The 17,161-nt window shown below is 47.5% G+C and overlaps 1 protein-coding gene across 3 annotated transcripts; it reads right to left on the bottom strand.

Moving 5' to 3' along the window:
- Positions 1-6: 6 nt before the first annotated feature.
- On the bottom strand, positions 7-16,842 carry LOC121597372 (neurogenic protein big brain-like). 3 transcript variants are annotated; one of them, XM_041923091.1, is made up of 6 exons: positions 16,177-16,842; positions 15,510-15,676; positions 13,895-14,021; positions 4,288-4,495; positions 1,888-2,681; positions 7-1,750 (listed from the first exon to the last, which is right to left on the bottom strand). In XM_041923091.1, the coding sequence occupies exons 1-6, from the start codon at positions 16,341-16,343 to the stop codon at positions 1,336-1,338; spliced, it is 1,878 nt and encodes a 625-aa protein (XP_041779025.1). In that variant the 5' UTR covers positions 16,344-16,842; the 3' UTR covers positions 7-1,335. The 3 variants fall into 3 exon arrangements, with proteins under 3 accessions (XP_041779025.1, XP_041779026.1, XP_041779027.1); XM_041923093.1 differs by having other exon boundaries at positions 1,698-1,799; XM_041923092.1 differs by lacking the exons at positions 15,510-15,676; positions 16,177-16,842 and adding an exon at positions 14,189-14,269.
- Positions 16,843-17,161: the final 319 nt, after the last annotated feature.

Below are 17,161 nucleotides of genomic sequence, written 5' to 3'. Positions count from 1 at the left end.
GAAAAGTTTGTTATATATTTTAGCTTCAATTCGATGTGTTGCTACAATTTGTTAAAGTCGTTACATTCTGGTCTAGGTTAATCACAAATAAATATGTACAGTGCACGAAACCGTTCGAAAGACGCACAAGCATCAAGCTCCTATCTCACGCAGTATAATACTATTTTTTCTTCAATAAATCTATGAACAATTCAACTTTGCGTCAATACAACACAGCGTCAGTGTACCGATACAGTCGAAGCTACTAACATGGTCGATACATTTATCGTGTGCATTGCTTTAGTTCTTCTAAACTTTTACTCGTTCTTCCTACAACAATTCCTTCCTTCAATTTTACGCATCAAACTGACCTCGATACATGAATGTCTACTCGCAAAAATAAAATAAAATTAAAAGCGTAAAAACATAAAACATAAAACAACCTCCACATGTCTATCTATTTACATTTGTACTAGAAGGGGGAAGTGTAAAACTTATAAACGAGTTCATCAAAACTGAACCCAGATGGAACTGATAAGAAAATAACCTTACTATACAAATTTGTTAAGTCAGTCTGAGCTTTGGAATTCGCATAAAGTGTGCGTCTAAAGAAATCATCCAAACGTCTCTGCTTTGTCTGTCTTCTTTCGCGTTCTCTTGAGTACAAGATTTTAATGTATAACTGACACACGATATGGCATTTCTGGAAACAATCCGCACTAGCTATTCGAAACCGATAACGAGTGATCGTAGTTTGGAGATGAATTCAGTCTTATTATCAACCGGATTGTGAGGGTTTGGGGAAGAACGCTCAGCTATCGAATGTCGGCACCATTTACAAGCGTGTGTAGACTGACCTTTAGCGAGGTCCCAGGTGGGAGTTGAGAGAGGCGAGGTCCCAGTTGAGCGGGAGTTGAGAGAGGCGAGACCTTTAGCGAGGTCCCAGGGGGGGGGGGGGGGGGGGGGGATATTAGGATTTATATATAAATTGATTGCCGTTAACCGCAATTGACCGAGATCGCTGCTGGATCAATTGATCACGATCAATCGAAACAGTCAATCCATCCGGTTTAGGGTCAATCGCAATCGACTCTACGCTTAGCTCACTGGGGAAATTTCCGAAGAAAAAGGTTTGTCGCCACCCGAAACCGAACGGTTTGAGGGTGAAACTTAAACATTAAGAGGAACACTCACACACACGCACACAAGCACACAGCACAATAAACAAAAATCACTCAAACACAAACAAAACGCACACATTCAATGCACTTACATTCTAGCTCCGCGACCGATCGTGCTCGATCAGTTTGGAGTAACTAGCTTAGTGTTTTCTGGAAAGGGGAGTATTTGGAGGATCTAGTTCTGTCTCACGGAATGCATCGCGTATGGCATCGTGTGGTGCAGTGGTGGTGGTGGTGGCGGCAAGCTAGTGTTCTGTATGCTGGCCGTACCATTCTGGCCGTTGCGCGATTGCTGCTGTTGCTGCTGTTGCTGTTGCTGTTGCTGCTGGTTCGAGGAGGACGATGAGGACGTCTTCCGTTCGTAGTTGGGCAGCACGGTACCGACGACCGGGTTGTAGGTGCTGCTGCTGTTGCTAGCGTTACGCGTCGGGGGCGTCAGTGCTGGCCCGGGGCCATGGTACGAGCCGTACGAGCTGTCGTCCGATTGGGCCGAGTGGATGCGCCGCTGGCCGGCGGCCCCACCATACATCGATTCCGGCCGGTTGGTGGCGTTGCCGCGCGAGAACTTGCAGTTGGGCGGTTCGTCACGGCTACACGTGCGGGAAGGAACGGGGCGAAAACGAAGTTCAAAGGAGAGAACTGTGTCAGTTAGCGGGGAGAGCGAATTAGATGGGTGGGTTCGAAAAGCAAGAAGAAAAGTCTCTCATTGCGCTGAGCTTCCGCTTACCTGTTGGGATCCTGACGGTCGAACTTGAGCGCATCGGTCGAGCAGTTGGGATTGTTGCGCGAGCCGTATATTGGCTGGAAGCCCTGCCCCGGTGGCCCATCACCGAGCGGTGCCATCTGCGGTGGCATCTGGGAGCCCATGCGCCCGTCGCTGGGTGGGCCCGGTTGCCGCATCGAGCTGCGAATGCCGTAGATACTGTCGGAGCGCTGCTGCAGCTGGTTCTGTACGTTCTGGTTCTGGAGGTGTGTCTGCGGTGCGGCCGACACGCGCAGCGGGTACAGGCTTTGGGCGGGCACTAGCGGACCGGAACGTACCGGCAGGTCACGGTTCAGTGCGGTGTTGCTCTTGGCGTACACGGACTGCGACCGGTTCAGGTTGGCACGCGTCAGCGGCGGTGACTTGCAGTACATGGACTTGGTACCGCCGTAGATCGGTTCAACGCGCTCCACCTTGGACGTCGGTTCGGCCGTGTAGATGCTTTGACAGTAGCGTTGCTGACTACCGGTCAGAGTGCCGCTCGGTGGCCGGTACTGATGGTACTTGCCCTGGTGCGGTGGCTGCTGCTGAGGTTTCTCCAGGTCCATGTCGTAGTTGATGTCGTCCTCGGAGTTTAGGCTCGAGTCGACGTCGTCCTTGGTGCGCTTGGAGGAGCGCTTCGCGCTAAAGATGAACTCGTGCAGCACACCGGACACGGCACCGCCAACCATCGGTCCGACCCAGTACACCCAGTGGTTGTCCCATTTGTTCAGCACAAACGAGGGACCGAGCGAGCGGGCCGGGTTCAGATAGGGCATCTGCAAATGGGAATGAATGGGGAAAAGAAGGAAGCAGAAAACACATTAGACACTTTTGTCCCGCCAGCAAACATCTTCAGAAATGTCATGTAAGGATGTCCCAACGGGGGGAGAAGACATCTTTTCGTCGTCCTTTTCTTTTAAGCGATTGGTCACACGTACGCAGGCTACTAAGCGCTGCACAAAACCGGGATCCTCTAAGCGTTCTAAGGATCCAAAGAACAAAGAGCGTCATCTACCTGGCATCCTCGGTCCCGGTGGTTATTGTTTGAGGCCGGTTTGAGAAGGATATCCTTCTTAGTTGTTGCGCCGAGCGGATTTTATATCTCAAGGAAGTGCCCGTTCCTCGCTACCAACATCCCGTCCCGTCCTTTATTCGAGCGTAGCATTCGTGTTTCGCATCATCAGAAAACAAGGATCGTAAGATCGGTGATCCTCGGCTCAGTCTACCTGCCAGTCCATTATTTCCCATTTTTTTAATGCTCAAACTGACACCTCTTCAGGGGTTCTACGACTCCGCGCAAGCGTTGCGTATCGGAATGGACACAAAGCAGGGGAAATGGAAGCGCGCAAAAGCAGATAACTAATGGATGGAAGAAGGAATCAACCCAAGCACGGTTCCGCCGAAGCAGAAAGCGCTATTCAAGGCAGGTGTTTTATCCAGATTCAAATTTCATACTTTTACAGCGCTACGGGGAAGATTTTCAACCAAAAGAGAAAGACAGAGAGGAGAACTGAAATCGTTTTGTCTATTACCGCACGGGTTCGCTGCTGCTCAATTCCACCTTCATCAAAGCTTCAAAACGGAAATCGTTTGAAGGAAGTAACAAAAAAGGTATGATATGGATGAAAAAACGCAAGAATTTACAGCAAAAGAACCTTCAAACACACTGCCAACAGGAACTAGGAGGAACTGTACGTTGTAGGGGTGTCGTGATGTAGAACACATAATTTTATGCTGGCAGGCAACATGTATGTGGACACATTGATCGCTTATCGCTTAATGCTTGGTCCCTTCCCAAATGTGTCTCTCCCTCTCCCTCTCTGGCTGTGAGTGTGTGTGTGTGTTCCCAATAATCATTCGCTTTGTTTGTGTTGCGAGTTTGCCTGTAGCCATAGCGATCTATCGCTGATGGGTTTTACAAGTGAGGGAGTGTAAAATTTGACCGTTATCGGTACCGAAGCGAAAAAAAAACGAGACGCTATCGGACGAGTTTTGTGGCCCATCATCCCAAGGAGCGACGCTTACGATGATATCTTCATTAAATAGTGGATTTTGAGTTGCTCGATAACAATCAACCCAGGCTAGGAGCATTGTAGCATGGATGCAGTGTTTTGTTACTGCTTTTTTGGGTTCTCCTTTTCTCCTTTCCGTTTTTTTGGTTTTTTGGTAATGCTAAGGCTTATCGTTTTATCCTTGCTTTTACGATCGGTCGTAAAATGGGAAGTAAACAGTGGACCGATCGCGCCGATTCGAAGCCGGATTGCAACAATGATGTTGTCCCCGAGGCCCTCCGAGTAATGTCTGTGTGTGTGTGAAATTGAAGTCATCCCGAAGGCACAATTAGACCCCACGCCGGGGTTGGCATTGCTCGTTTGATCTTACCGATACGAAGCTGCACGCACTGTACGCCGCACCGATGGCGATCGCGGACGAGCCGAAGTACTTCTTGAACGAGCTGGTCGAGATGAGGTACGCCAGCACGACGATGAACGTCAGTATGAACTCGACCCCGAACCGCTCCCAGGCGGCGAGGGATGAGCTGTGGGAAACGGCCGCCTGCAGATTGCCCTGATAACCGGGCACGGTGACACTGTGGAAGATGAAAGAGCAGAAAAAAAAACAAAAACGAAAAGATAAGAAACATTATCAAATACACGAGAGCGAAGCAATGTGAAAATTTGACATTCATCCCCGGGAAGTCGTTCCGGGAAGATGAGCAGATTTTCGAATGTCAAGACCCGGTACGGATGTCAGGTAATTTGGATAATGGACCGAAAATTGGTTCGATGCTTTGCAGGGAAAATCCTTTACAGACTCATCACTCCCAGCCCAGAAGATGACAGGTAGTACAGGTTCTGGCTGTCCTGGTTTTGGGATTTTTCGGTCACAAAATTTCCCAAACTTATGGTGAGGTAAGTGCAAAAAATGTGTGTGTGTGTAAGAAAGATGACCAAAAGATAATAGGCTAACTGTGCAGAATGGTGACCTCCTGGGGCTGCGTTTTTCCCTAAGAAGGTAAGTGGTAAGAATTGACACAAAACCTTACCCTTTGCAAGTGGTCTAACTGTTTCGAGGTTAAAATTATTTTAATGCTTTTGTAGTGTACAAAAAAGGCTATTAAATACGGCCACATACGAAAGCAATTCATTGCTCAAGTGTCACATCCTCCCAAACTGTTTCTCGGTCGGGCTCGTTGTGATGGATGAAAATTGCAGATAATTGTCCTTGTGCTAATATGCTTTACAGTCGAAACCCCGTCGAGAAAACCTTACCCTCCTAACTGTTGTTGTGTCTAAAACTCGCGTGAGAACGCTTGCATTTTTTGTGTTTTTTTTTTGTAACAGGTTTGAAAGGCTGAGCACTCGAGACACTTCCTGCACACAACACTTGACCGAATATCTGCGGGCATTGTGGTGCACATGTTTCGAAAAAAAACCACCAAAAAAAACTATCCTCTAATTGATGTCGAGGTTTAAAATGCGCTTCTTCAACTGCATCGTAGAGCAGCAGCAAAAAAAAAGGAAGACTGACACATAATTTATTGTCGTTTTTGCTTCGGAAGGGCAAAACCCAACAAGTGAAATTTAATTCAATTACGATATCATGCACTACTGCACAGTGGCTGAGGACTCTTCAGACTTATGATCGCAGCTGACAAGTGTGTTTGTTGAACCCCTGTCTCTCTCGCTCTCTCTATCTCTCAACTACAACACATTTGTGTGATGTTTTAAACATTTGAAGGGGAAGTTTGGCAGCAACAATAATAAAAAATGGTTCTAGATCCGGTTTTGATTTTCCAGTCCAGAAGGTAAAGGGCATTTTTGCGCATGAAACGAACCGCGAAGGGATAGGAAGTGGATTTTAAAGTTCATCGCTGTGTAATTGATACATGTGCCGGGAGAAGTAAGGAGAGAGAAACAGTTTAAACACCACACTGGACTAGCTCGACACTCTCGTAATCTGTGATCATACCAAGTCCATGTCTTTCCACTTGCAGCATCCAGGAAGGGAGAGTGTATAGAGCTAACCGCAACACAGGAGGGTTGGCTTTCCAATGCGCATCGACGAGGTGAAATTGGCCAAGGGAGACGCGGGGCTGTGCGAACAGTTGTTTGTTTTTCTGTGACCTCCGCTGTTCGGAACAAGCAAGGGCGCGAGAGAGCATAAGGGGCGCTACACCGCGCCGGCATGAACCTTTATTTCCCCCTTCATGCAAGAACACAGGGCGCAGTGGGTTTGCAGGTCAAAGCAGTTTGTTACAGTTTTTTTTAATACTTGCGACCAATCTAGGGTCTAGGGACAAGTGCGCATTACCACCACACAAGGACGGTGTGCATTCGTTTCTCATGTTTTTGCCCACGGAATGGACCATCTAGCAGGAAGTGCAGCATTGCAAACATTGGCCAATCGGTCGACAATTTTGCAACGGTGCAATAAATTTTAAAACCGCTGAAACTTTTACGATCACAATCAACTCAATGTTCGAGCTCGAATTGATTGTAATTGCCCAAAGTGGAACGTTTTGTCGGGCGAATTATTTTCGCTTCACTTTGTCTCGAAATGTCTTTCCGCAAGGCATCATGCTTTCCTCCGACTCGGTCCAATTTCACTCCTCCTCAACGTCAACGTCTGTCGATGACTTGAAGTGGTCGGAAGATAATTGATTCGTTAGCTTGCTTCCACTGGCTTGGGTAAGGAGGCACTTTCTTCACATCATCATCACCGCCCAAACCGCAACCGACATCTTCACATCTGCCACGAAGCGTTCCTTGCAATCCTTTCCCATGCGACTGCCTCCTTCGGAAGTGCATAATTGTTGGCATATGCAGATGTTATTCACTCGACGACAATCACTTCCTCGTTCGAGTCCAATCCAGTGTGGCTAAGCCAATCGAACAAATACCGTCCCTCTGCGAAGTGCGAGCCTCGCAGCAACAATAACAACCTTCCGATGAGGACACGAGTTGCGCCCACGGGTGATTGTGGTTATTATTTATTTGCATATGGCACACAAACGCCTAACCCGCGCTCTCTCGCGCCATGTTTCGTGGGGTTGGGAAAGGATAAACCCAAAAACCCAACAGGGGGAGGAACTATTTGCTTTGTGTATTTTATTTTGGGTGGAAAAAGTGTATCATTTCCATTGGAAAAATGTACCAACGGTGCAACCCCTGAGCCGGAAAATACACTCGAAGTGCGTGTTATGGTGTCTATTGTTTGGCTTCCGTTAATCAGCAAGGACGACCTTCGGAGGGCATAAAAAATAATCATCCTCCACTTTGGCACTTGTTTTCGCGCCAGATTTATGGCCATCGTTAGGATCGAGGAACATTTTTGGTGCATTTTGGGTGTACTTTTGTGAATGCAGTGCCATCCGGCGCCAGCGAAAGCATAGAAGGATGTGAGGGATGGGTGTTAATCTGGCACTCTTTTGTTCTGGCTGGATGGAACTGTTGGACTGTTTTTTTGATGACACAAACTACACACAGGTCGATTAAACAAGTGGCAAAGAAGCATAGGGTGCGATGCAGAAGAGACGCTCACTTGCAGCACGACCAGCATTTCCAGCCAAATGTCGATATTTGTGACGTTCTTGTGAGAAGAAAGACGAAATCAGCGACAACAAGCGTAACAATGCCAACGTTTGCGTTTCGAATCACGTCCCGAGTGTAGGGGTTTGTGTCGATCTTCCGGCGCCGTCACTGCGTTCGGTCACGATCCCGAATAAATCATTTGCCCCTTTTACTACATTCTCAGAACGTTTAAAACGCTTCCCTCCGGGGTTTGCGTTCAGTTCGGCGGCACTGATGGTTAGTTCGCTTCCTGTCACGCCAAATCGTCCACTTCCCGTTCCCGTTCTGTGGTTACGTATGCATCGAAAATAACTTAATTGCTGTCGAACGGGACCGCATCCAATCGGTAGCTACCCTTTTTCGGCTTTTAAAATTGGCAAATCATTTTCGATCCGGCGTCGTAGCCTCGGTTGCCTTTTCGTTGCATCCCAAAATACACACAAACACCGGCCGCTAGGGTATGCATAAATTAGCAATAAAATTTCACAGTTCTCAAACCCACTGCTGCCCCTGTCGTGCGCGCAGTTACTGTGGCGGATTGATATCGATTTCGGCAGCGGTGCAAAACTGTCATCAGCAAATTAAGGTCGTGGTATGCAAATTAAATCGTTTGTGACCGTGAAATATGCTTCCAATCGGTGGTAGCGTGAGAATCACAGCCCCCGGTTCCGTGTAGCTATCTCGAAAGCACATCTCGTTTCGATTAAAATGGTAGCTCGCTTCGGGGGAAACGGTTAAAATAGAAAAGCGTTCTGTTTGCACAACTGTTGCTCTTAAAAATCGCATCAGGTAGAGGGTCAACTATGTAGCTTCGAGCAAACAAACCCCGCAGGTCGTATTGTCAATTCAATACCAATGAAAGGTCCTACGGATGGTTTATATAGGACAAAAGTCTCAAACACACACACACACACACATGCGCTTATTTAGGCGATATTACTGCGTAGGACAGGTCACAGCAGCTTTCAATTCAAATTCCATCGCACTGCAGGTCGGTCGGCTCATTGTCGAGGAGGTTGAAAAAAAGACACCGGCACCGGCAGGATCAACCCACGAGGGGTCCTGTTTTGTTCTTTTAGCCGTGCTTCGAGCTCTCGCTCCGAGACCTACTAAACAAAAAACCTTCAGATATGCACACAAAACGGACGGAGTTTCACCATCGTCGTAGGAGTTCTCCGCTTTTCTCCGCTGCGCCAAGCAAGCGCCCTTGCAAACATGGAAAGGAACGTTGATGTTTTGTGAACGCTGCTTACTTCCCTCCGCTTTGAATGCGGTAGTGCACCTGGTTCCGAAAAGGGATTTCTCGTCCCTTATTTTTTCTCTCTCTGCTCACAATTCTCATACCACAATTCCTGTGCGGCGTGTTCGTTTCATATGCGTATTTGTATTCAAAACTCGGTACGGTAAAGAGCAAATGGGGGGAGAGTTGGAACAAAACCGAAAGGTTCATATGCTTAAAGCTCACACACATAGAGCGCGGACCTGAGCATGGAAACCTGTAACCCTGGCAACTGTGCACCGGGACGAACGAAAGCACCGATTCGCAGGATAATTTTCCCAGGAGGTCGAAGTACAGGTCGCAGTGGGTTTTTTTGTGCTTTTGCCATTTCCCTGCATAACCTACTGGGGTGTGGTGAATGACTGTGTTTGCGTCCTTTGGAGTCAGCACATGAAAACAGGTAGAATATGCTGGTTTTTAGGTGCGCTAATATTTATTCCCTAAAGGGAAAAAAAGCAAAGCAACGTTGGTACATTCCGAATTTATACAAAATTATATTAACATTTGCAGAGTTTTTTTTTGCGTTCACATCCATATTTCACGAGATGAGATGCTTTATAAGCCTAATTGGATCAATTACTCTCCTTAAACCGAATGGCAAAGGACAAAGGAACAAGTTCAATAAAAGAGCAAACATAACTCTGGCAATATTCTTTCCCACATTCTTCACGTTCCAGGAATTTTGGATCTTCCGAAAATGCCTTTTCCAAAGCGAGACGAAAGCGAAAAAAATACTCCACAAATCTCCGGCCGACAATCGACGTCTGCACATGACTACTACCGGGTTGGGGATGATACACTTAGCTCGTCCAAGTAAAAGTACAATGACACCAACCTTCCAGCAATGCCGCTCTTGCCCTCTCACTCTCTCTCTCTCTCTGTCCCTCTAAAACATACATCTCCCAGTGTCGCCGAGCTGGCGAGCTGCACAGGAAAGCTGCAAACTCATCTGCAGCAAGATCCCGCGGGAAACCACTTGTCTGTTGGCTTTAAAACGTATGTAACCATGGTGTGTCTCTCTCCTTCCCCCACGAACTGGAAGCAACAAATTTAAGACACATGTTCACATGCCCGTTAAAGACAGCACAGGGACACACCCGGACTTCCCAACGGCGGTGCTGATGGTAGCTAATGACTATCGCATAGGCTCTCTGCTCCCTTACACAACGATCGCTCTGTAACCCTTTTTCCCGGCGTTTCTGCCCGAAAAAGTCACTGAAACGATGAGTGACACTTCAAACGCGCGTTCGTCATGTGCGCGTAGACGGTTGCAGTTCCCATGAAAGCGGCAACAGCATCATGATGCAACGCAGGCAAGGCAAAACTGAACTCTTGTCAGCATCAGGGGTTGCTTCCCCTATGCCGTTTAAAATCTCGCTCGTTGTGGGGCCACAAACAAGCACGCTTTATCAGAGCGCTGCGTTTGAAATGGAGAGTGTTTAATTTACATCGAAACCAATTATTATGCCAAGATGCATTCAGGGACAAGCTGTGAAAGCCACAGAAAACTGGGGCACATCAAGTGGGAAGTCAGCCGTCGTGGAGTTGGCTATGGGAGTTGGTTCCTGCCAAGCGTTCTTTACGACGACGATGCGGAACCACGATGTGACTCGGTAGCCTCGGTTGTTTCGATTGTCGGTGAGGTCGCAGAGTGCATTTGATGACAGATTGAAATGTGTTCCAGCCCGATGGACCAGTTGTACGACATCTCCCAGATAATTGACGCTCATTCTCACCCTCTCGAGCAGGCGTTCTTGTTCTAGTGGGGATCGCAACGACACATCTTTCGAGAAGTGGAATAAAAGGCATATGGAAATCATATGCTTCTGGAACCAAACTTCATCCGGATGACAAAGAAGCCTCATTTTGGATGAAAAGAACACATAACGATCGTGTTTAAATTTTGGACCTCTTTTTTTGCGCGTTATAGATGTCCACATCTTGCTCGCTTTGTAACACAATCACCAAAGAAATCGAACAAAGCGACACTGGAGAAACACATAGAGGACAATCTGTCCGATTGCTTCGGGACATTCGGGAGTACTCCACACCCAACAAGAAAAAAGGTCTGAAAAAAGAGAGCAACCTAACCCCAGACACGAAATCAGAGAAGGACAGGACGGGAATCGTTAAGCAGGCCCACACCAAACGAAAACAGAAAAAAACGGCCCGCAATCCAAAGCGCTGCAGCTGTCATGAGCTGTTCGAACGTGCGCGTGTGTGTCTTCAAGACAGCGGCGAACGATCGCGCGTTTCAGGTTGAAAAAGGCTGGTCAAATTATTCTGGCCAAAAGAAGGGGGATTTAAATTCTGTTGGGGTTTTTTGGTGGACGAGTTCGGTTTTTGTTTTCCTGCTCTTTTAGTTTTTGATACGCACGACGGGATATTATGATGACCCTGGTGGTGGTGGTGGTGGTGGCCGGTAAGTTACGAGCCCCGTGAGCATGATGAATGGATCGCTGTGTGCTGTTGTTGTCGTTGACTTTTCAGCTGCACTGGTCGGCTCTCCTGTATTTTTCTGTTGTTGGTTCGTCAGAATTGATGGTTTAATTCGACGCACGACGGTGAAAGCATGCGCGACTGCACTTTTCCTGTTTCGTGCCCATGCATAATCGTGACCGTGTGTATGCGTTTGTGATTGAAGATGCGGGCCCCCGAGTGAGGGAAGAACTGACGCCAAAGTCCAAGGGACGTAATCGATATGACGTGATAAAAATCGAACCTACGACTGCATAGCCGGTGAACAGCTGTTCGTTAAGGAAACGCTCCTCCCCCGGGCGTCGAAGAATCGAAAGCATTGTCCGGCTGGACGTTTGGGGCTGTGATGTGGGTTGCTTGACTGTACACAAAAAAAAAATAAACGGGGCAGTAAACACCTGGCACCTGGGATTTGGAGCAGAGTGTGTTCGGGCAGTTTGTTTTGGGTGAATCAGCGCTGGAAGGTTGATTTGTGTGTTGCAGAAGTTTCTTATTAAATTAACTGATTCTTGCTAAGCAAATGAAACACATCTTGAGCCTGATTTTGAACCACTTTTCAGAGGATCTTCCAAAAGCTCTTCCAAGAAGTAGCAAGCGTTAATTTGGAACACAATCCTCGAAAGATCGGCCAACCAAACCTGAGCGCGATGCGCAGATGGCGTCAGATTTCGAATCGCATCCTCAGCTAAGACGAATGGCGGGCACATTCAACAGATTGCTGCCAGGGTCGCCGTTCAGGATCCAAAACGCGGACAGAAGGCAACCGTACCCAAACAACATGACCAACGAATGACGATATAGGGAGAGAGAAAGAGTGTGTGTCCTTTGCAAGAGATTTCGTTTTTTTTGTTAATGTTAGTGGTGGCTTAAAATCTAGCGTTTAAACAACTCGACTACAGAGCAAAAAAGAAGCGGGAACCTTCAGCACCGAAGCGAACAGATAGAAGAGGATCAGATTTTGACCTGAACCTGAAGCTATCACCGCACCAGGAGTCCTTTTTTCACTAGGAGACCTTTTTTTGGCCTTTCCATCTCTCCCATTCGCCAGTGATTCTTAAGGCGAAAGGCAAAAGACGGCACCAGACCCGAAGCAACAGCTGCATCGGTGCTAGTGGTTTGCGCCGCAGAGATACGCATCGGCGGACATTCCCATGCAGGCGGTGGTGTTAAGCGCAGCATCCCGCCAAAGGATCTTAACTGTACGTTCCTTCTAGAGTTTCTTCGCTTTCATGTTATTCTTCCTTCAAAATGGCCGCCTACGAGTGAAATGTGAAGGACTTGGCTGCCACTGGTTGCGCACTGAAATCGCGCCAAATATTGAGTTGTTTAGAAAATAAACTCTCCAGCTTCGGTAGCCTCATCCTAATGGCTTTTCCCGAGCCTGAGTTATTACGATGGTGACTCGAGCTGTGTGGTTGGAGCTGCACTTGGTGAGAGATTTATCAACCGAGGGTTGTCATAATTTTCCAGCCAAAATATTCCCAAGGATTGCCTGCAGTCTTCACCCGAACATGGCTTGTTGACAGGCCACGAGCAAATTGCTGCCACCTCGTCATGAACCCGCTAAAACGGTACCTAAATCGTTGTGTTTTGTAAACATTCGTTGCAGGTCGATGATCGCAACGCTTTCAAAAGTCGATGATTGCAGCGCGGTGCATCTAATAAATAAGGATTTTGTTTTGATTTGGTAATGGCCGTTGTTTACGGATGAAATGAATGGCCACACGCTTGTAGAGTCATTTTCTCTCGCTCTGCTACCAACTGATGAACATTAAGGGGCAATTTGAATGTGGGCAGCATGCGTGAGTTTGTGTGTTGTTGCATAACCCCACCACCAGCTGACATGTTAATGAAGATAGATCGGTCGTGTTACACACACTGTTGAAGGTGACGATTTAGAGAGATTATGCTTAGCCTAAGCCATGTAGCACACTGCAAGCGCCAATTATTGGACTAGAAGGGAAACTTGAGCACGCGTTAGAATGAAATGTATCTTATCCATTTGAATGCCATTTCAAATAAATAACGCAAAACGTGTGCATACAACCATCAAGAGTGGTTCGATCGAAAGAGTTCGTTCACATTACTAACCGTGCTCCCTGCTTCATCCGCTTCGTTCCTCTTAATTGTGCCTAAATTGACGAAATCTTCACAAAAAATCTATCGACTCTCGGTTGTTTGCGGCGCGCCAAATTGCTTCCAGGCTGCACGCCTCGGCCTTCGGCCATACATGAAAGGTGCACTTTACAGGAAAAAAGCTGCTGCATATTTTGCGGCGATTGGCATATTTTCACAACCTCACCGAAGCACACATGCCAAACGTAAATCGGCCGGAGAAACAACAGCGCAAAGCGTAGAAGCGAAGAATGTATCACCTGCCGGTGATTACAGGGTCCATAAATTATCATTGGCTGAAGGAGACCCACCACCACCACCAGCAGCATCAAGAGTAGCCCCAGCTGGCTGAGTTGAGCGGATTTTCGACCGAGGTTATCGTTGAACTCATGTCTCTTGTAGATAGCTTATTTTTTTTTTAAATTTTACTCCAAATTTTGAATAAAGTCACAATTAATCTGGCTTGTTTATCGGTAGCTCTACTTTTTCGTTCGCTTTTGCACGATCGTGTGTGTTTTGTTTTGTGTTAAACGTTAAAACTTACCCATACAGCAGGGCCGCACCAGCAATAGAACCGCCACTTTGCGCCACAATGTACAGCAGGGCACGCAGTGGTGAAATTTGGCGCGAGACAAGCATCCCGATCGACACGGCCGGGTTAACTTGGGCACCTGAGGGAAAGAACACGAAAGGAAATAAGTATAAGTATGCGATTAAATCCATCATCAATCTTCGGTCACATATTCTGGTTTATTGTTTGTGTCGCGAGGAAAGAGAAATTGCTTGAAAACAACTGTCTCATGCTCAACTTTAAAGTTCTGGCTCCAGAGTAACCAACCTCCAAGCGGTGGAAATTCAATCGTTGGTGGTGCTTTTCCCTTCTCTGCCAAAAAGCGAGATAAACAGAGATCGGGAAGGAAAGGCGAAATTGAAGATTTATCTGCACACACTGGCTCTTACTGTGGCTTGCGTTCGCTTATAGATGACCCCTGAAGCGCAAGGATCTTGCCTTATTGTGCCCAAGGGATTTTTGGAAACGGATCGTCCTACCGTGGTCGTCCCTGCGGCACTGCTGGAAAGTAAAATTGGCACAAGCTGCCTGCATTTTTCTTTTGCCGAGTTTTTTTTGTTGGCCTGTTTGCTTCATCTTGGGCCTACTTCTTCTTCGAGGGCCTCGGAAAGGGCAGATGTGTTATGCTTTTTTTTGTTTCTTGTTGGACTAAATATCTTCTTAGGCTGTTTTCCTGTGCACGTTTCGGCGTATCTCACATGAACGATGGTATGATGGTAGTGGTTTTGTGCTGATGGTGCAGCCATACGCATTTCTTTTATGCTTACGAGCGCGCCCCGTTCTCGGTCGTTCTTTATGACCCGCTGCAAATACATATTCAGCGTGGAGAAATTACCACCATCCACTGGTCGGGCCACGGTGGCACCCATGTCCGCGCTGGCGAAAGGATCCTTGTGTGTGCCCATTTGCTCATATCAGCGTATTATTTTCTGTGTGTCTCTTCTTCCGCGGTGTGGGCATGTTTGACGTTCAGCCTCTGATCTTGCAGCGGGACAGGCTATCAGCAAAAATTACCAAAACTACCGCAGAAAAAAACGCGTGTGGAATTTAAGAAAAACACGAACCAATGACACACGCTCCGCCGAAAAAAATGCTTTTCCCCCCGGGGAAGTGGGGGACCCGTCGAAGGTTGGTGAAATTATAGGGGAGAGTTGTTTCATGTTTACGTCCATTGCTTTAATGATGATTGTACGCACGGCGGGACACGGGTAGCCCTCAGGAAGATGTGCACGTCTCCACTCGAGAGTGCATCCGACAGGAGCCGGCACACGACCCACAAACCACCAAGCCACGGGTCCATTTAATCGATGTAATTGTTTCTTCTGCTTTGGCTCTGTTGTAGCATGCAATTAGTGGGGTACTTTCTCTCAAGCGATCGTTTGTTGTTGTTTTTTTATGTTGCTTCCACCGATCATCATCGATCACGGTTGCAGAAATGCTTGTTCTTAACTCGTGCTTCGGTTCGGTTCCAAACACACACAAAAAACGACCATCAACAGTAGCGACCGGTTGTCGCAGAACCTCCATTAGCAGCGACAGCGTGTAGGGTGAAAGTTTTATGTAGATTAGCAGTTGCCGGCAAACTTACCCGAAATGTGCAGGAAACACTGCGTTAGCGCAATCATGGAAAAGCCGGACGACAGGGCGGTGGCCAGCAGGACGGAGGATACGCTCGCGCCGACCCCGGCACCCGCCGCCGCACCGCACACAATAAACACGTAGAAGAAGGAGGCCAAACTTTCGCACGTAATCGATCTGGATGATATTGGAGAGGAAAGAGAGTGCAGAAAAAACCATTAAACGAGATGAGCTTAATATTGAATGACACACGCTGGTGGATGAAATTTTAAAATTCAATCATCGACTAGGGAACTTGAGCAGTTTTTAATCGGAGAAAGAAAAAAAAAACCGGACCAGCCAAAGTGAACATAAAACTTCACTACCCAATTCTTATGCATATTTGATCGGAGTGTGACCGTTGGAATGAGATTGGGTTCTAGCGAGCAGGGTAGAATCTCCCCCCTAACATGCAAACGTTCCCTATATTGAGTTTTATTGGCTTAAGTGTGTGACGCGTGGTTTGGCCGAACGCATTCACCCGGTGTGAGTGTTGTTGCCTTCCGACCCGTCAGCGTATGCTTATCGCGTAACTTTGTGCGCACCACAAATACACATATCGCACTCCGATAAGGTGTCTGTGGTTTATTTGAATATCCATTTAGTTTGATTTTGTAATTCTCTTCCTGTTACGTTACCTCCATAGCTCCAGACTGCGCAGCTCGGTGTGCATGTTGATGCGTCCCTGCAACGACCGGGACAGCTTCTGGCCCGGTTCCTTGCGCATCGCCTCGAGCCGCTCGAACAGCTGGACGATGTGGAAGTCGATGCTGGTGTCCGGTACGTGCAGGCTTTCGTCCGCCATCGTTCGTACGCAGGTTAGTACACACAATTACACAAACCCACACAAACACACACACGCGCAGACACGAATAAAATCACTCAATCAAATCAATTCCCGACCCTTCTGCTCGGTTAGTGGAGGGGACGCGGCTCTTCTTCGAACGTCGAGGTCAATTGGGCAAAAACTGCTGGAATGTTGTTCAAGTTCGACCACTATACAGACCACTGGCATTAAAAAAAAAAAAACTGCACACTTTTGATCTGCCACACGACTTAAAACACACACTCACACACTGCGCACTTGGAATATGCTAAACTGTCCGCATGGTTGGTGGAAGCAGGGAAGTAGAAAAAATCGTTTATTAACCACCACTTGTTGAATAAAACTGCAGCAAATGTAGAAAGAAACGCACACTGCCCCACTGTCACAGTACGATGCACACGGAACAAATTCGGCCGGAGGTTCGATCCCTCGGTGCCGGGGCGCAAACTACAAAAAAACACGTCCTTCCGTTACGAGCGTACGGCTACGAGTGTGCTTCGCGTAGCATAAAATCATGCTCACCGGCTCGCGCGGCATCGAAGCAACCGAGCAACCCTCGGTTCTCTTTTTCCCCCGGCGAGAGTGTGAAGGAGAAAAAGAGAGAGAGAGAGGCAGCGAGAAAGAAAGAAAGCAAAAAATGAATAAGACAGAGAGGGAGAGGAAATTCTCTTTTTTGCTCTTCCTTTCTTGCTCCCTTCGCAGCCGGGAAGGGATTTTGTCCCTCGCTGTTTTATGCGTTTTATGTTTTTTGTCGCCTCTTGCTCGCTTAGCCCGGCGTGCAAATGCATCGTGCACGT

This window comes from Anopheles merus, chromosome 3R, assembly GCF_017562075.2.
Source record: "Anopheles merus strain MAF chromosome 3R, AmerM5.1, whole genome shotgun sequence".
In the NCBI taxonomy this organism is placed as follows: domain Eukaryota; kingdom Metazoa; phylum Arthropoda; class Insecta; order Diptera; family Culicidae; genus Anopheles; species Anopheles merus.
This window is presented reverse-complemented; position numbering and strand designations above follow the sequence as displayed.

Excerpts from the sequence above, each read along its gene's own strand:
- LOC121597372 (XM_041923091.1), bottom strand. The coding sequence starts at position 16,343 with ATGGCGGACGAAAGCCTGCACGTACCGGACACCAGCATCGACTTCCAC. Across the intron at positions 2,682-4,287 it reads GTGCGTGCAGCTTCGTATCG|ATGCCCTATCTGAACCCGGC; the intron begins GTAAGATCAAAC and ends TCCCATTTGCAG. Across the intron at positions 1,751-1,887 it reads GACCGTCAGGATCCCAACAG|CCGTGACGAACCGCCCAACT; the intron begins GTAAGCGGAAGC and ends CCGCACGTGTAG.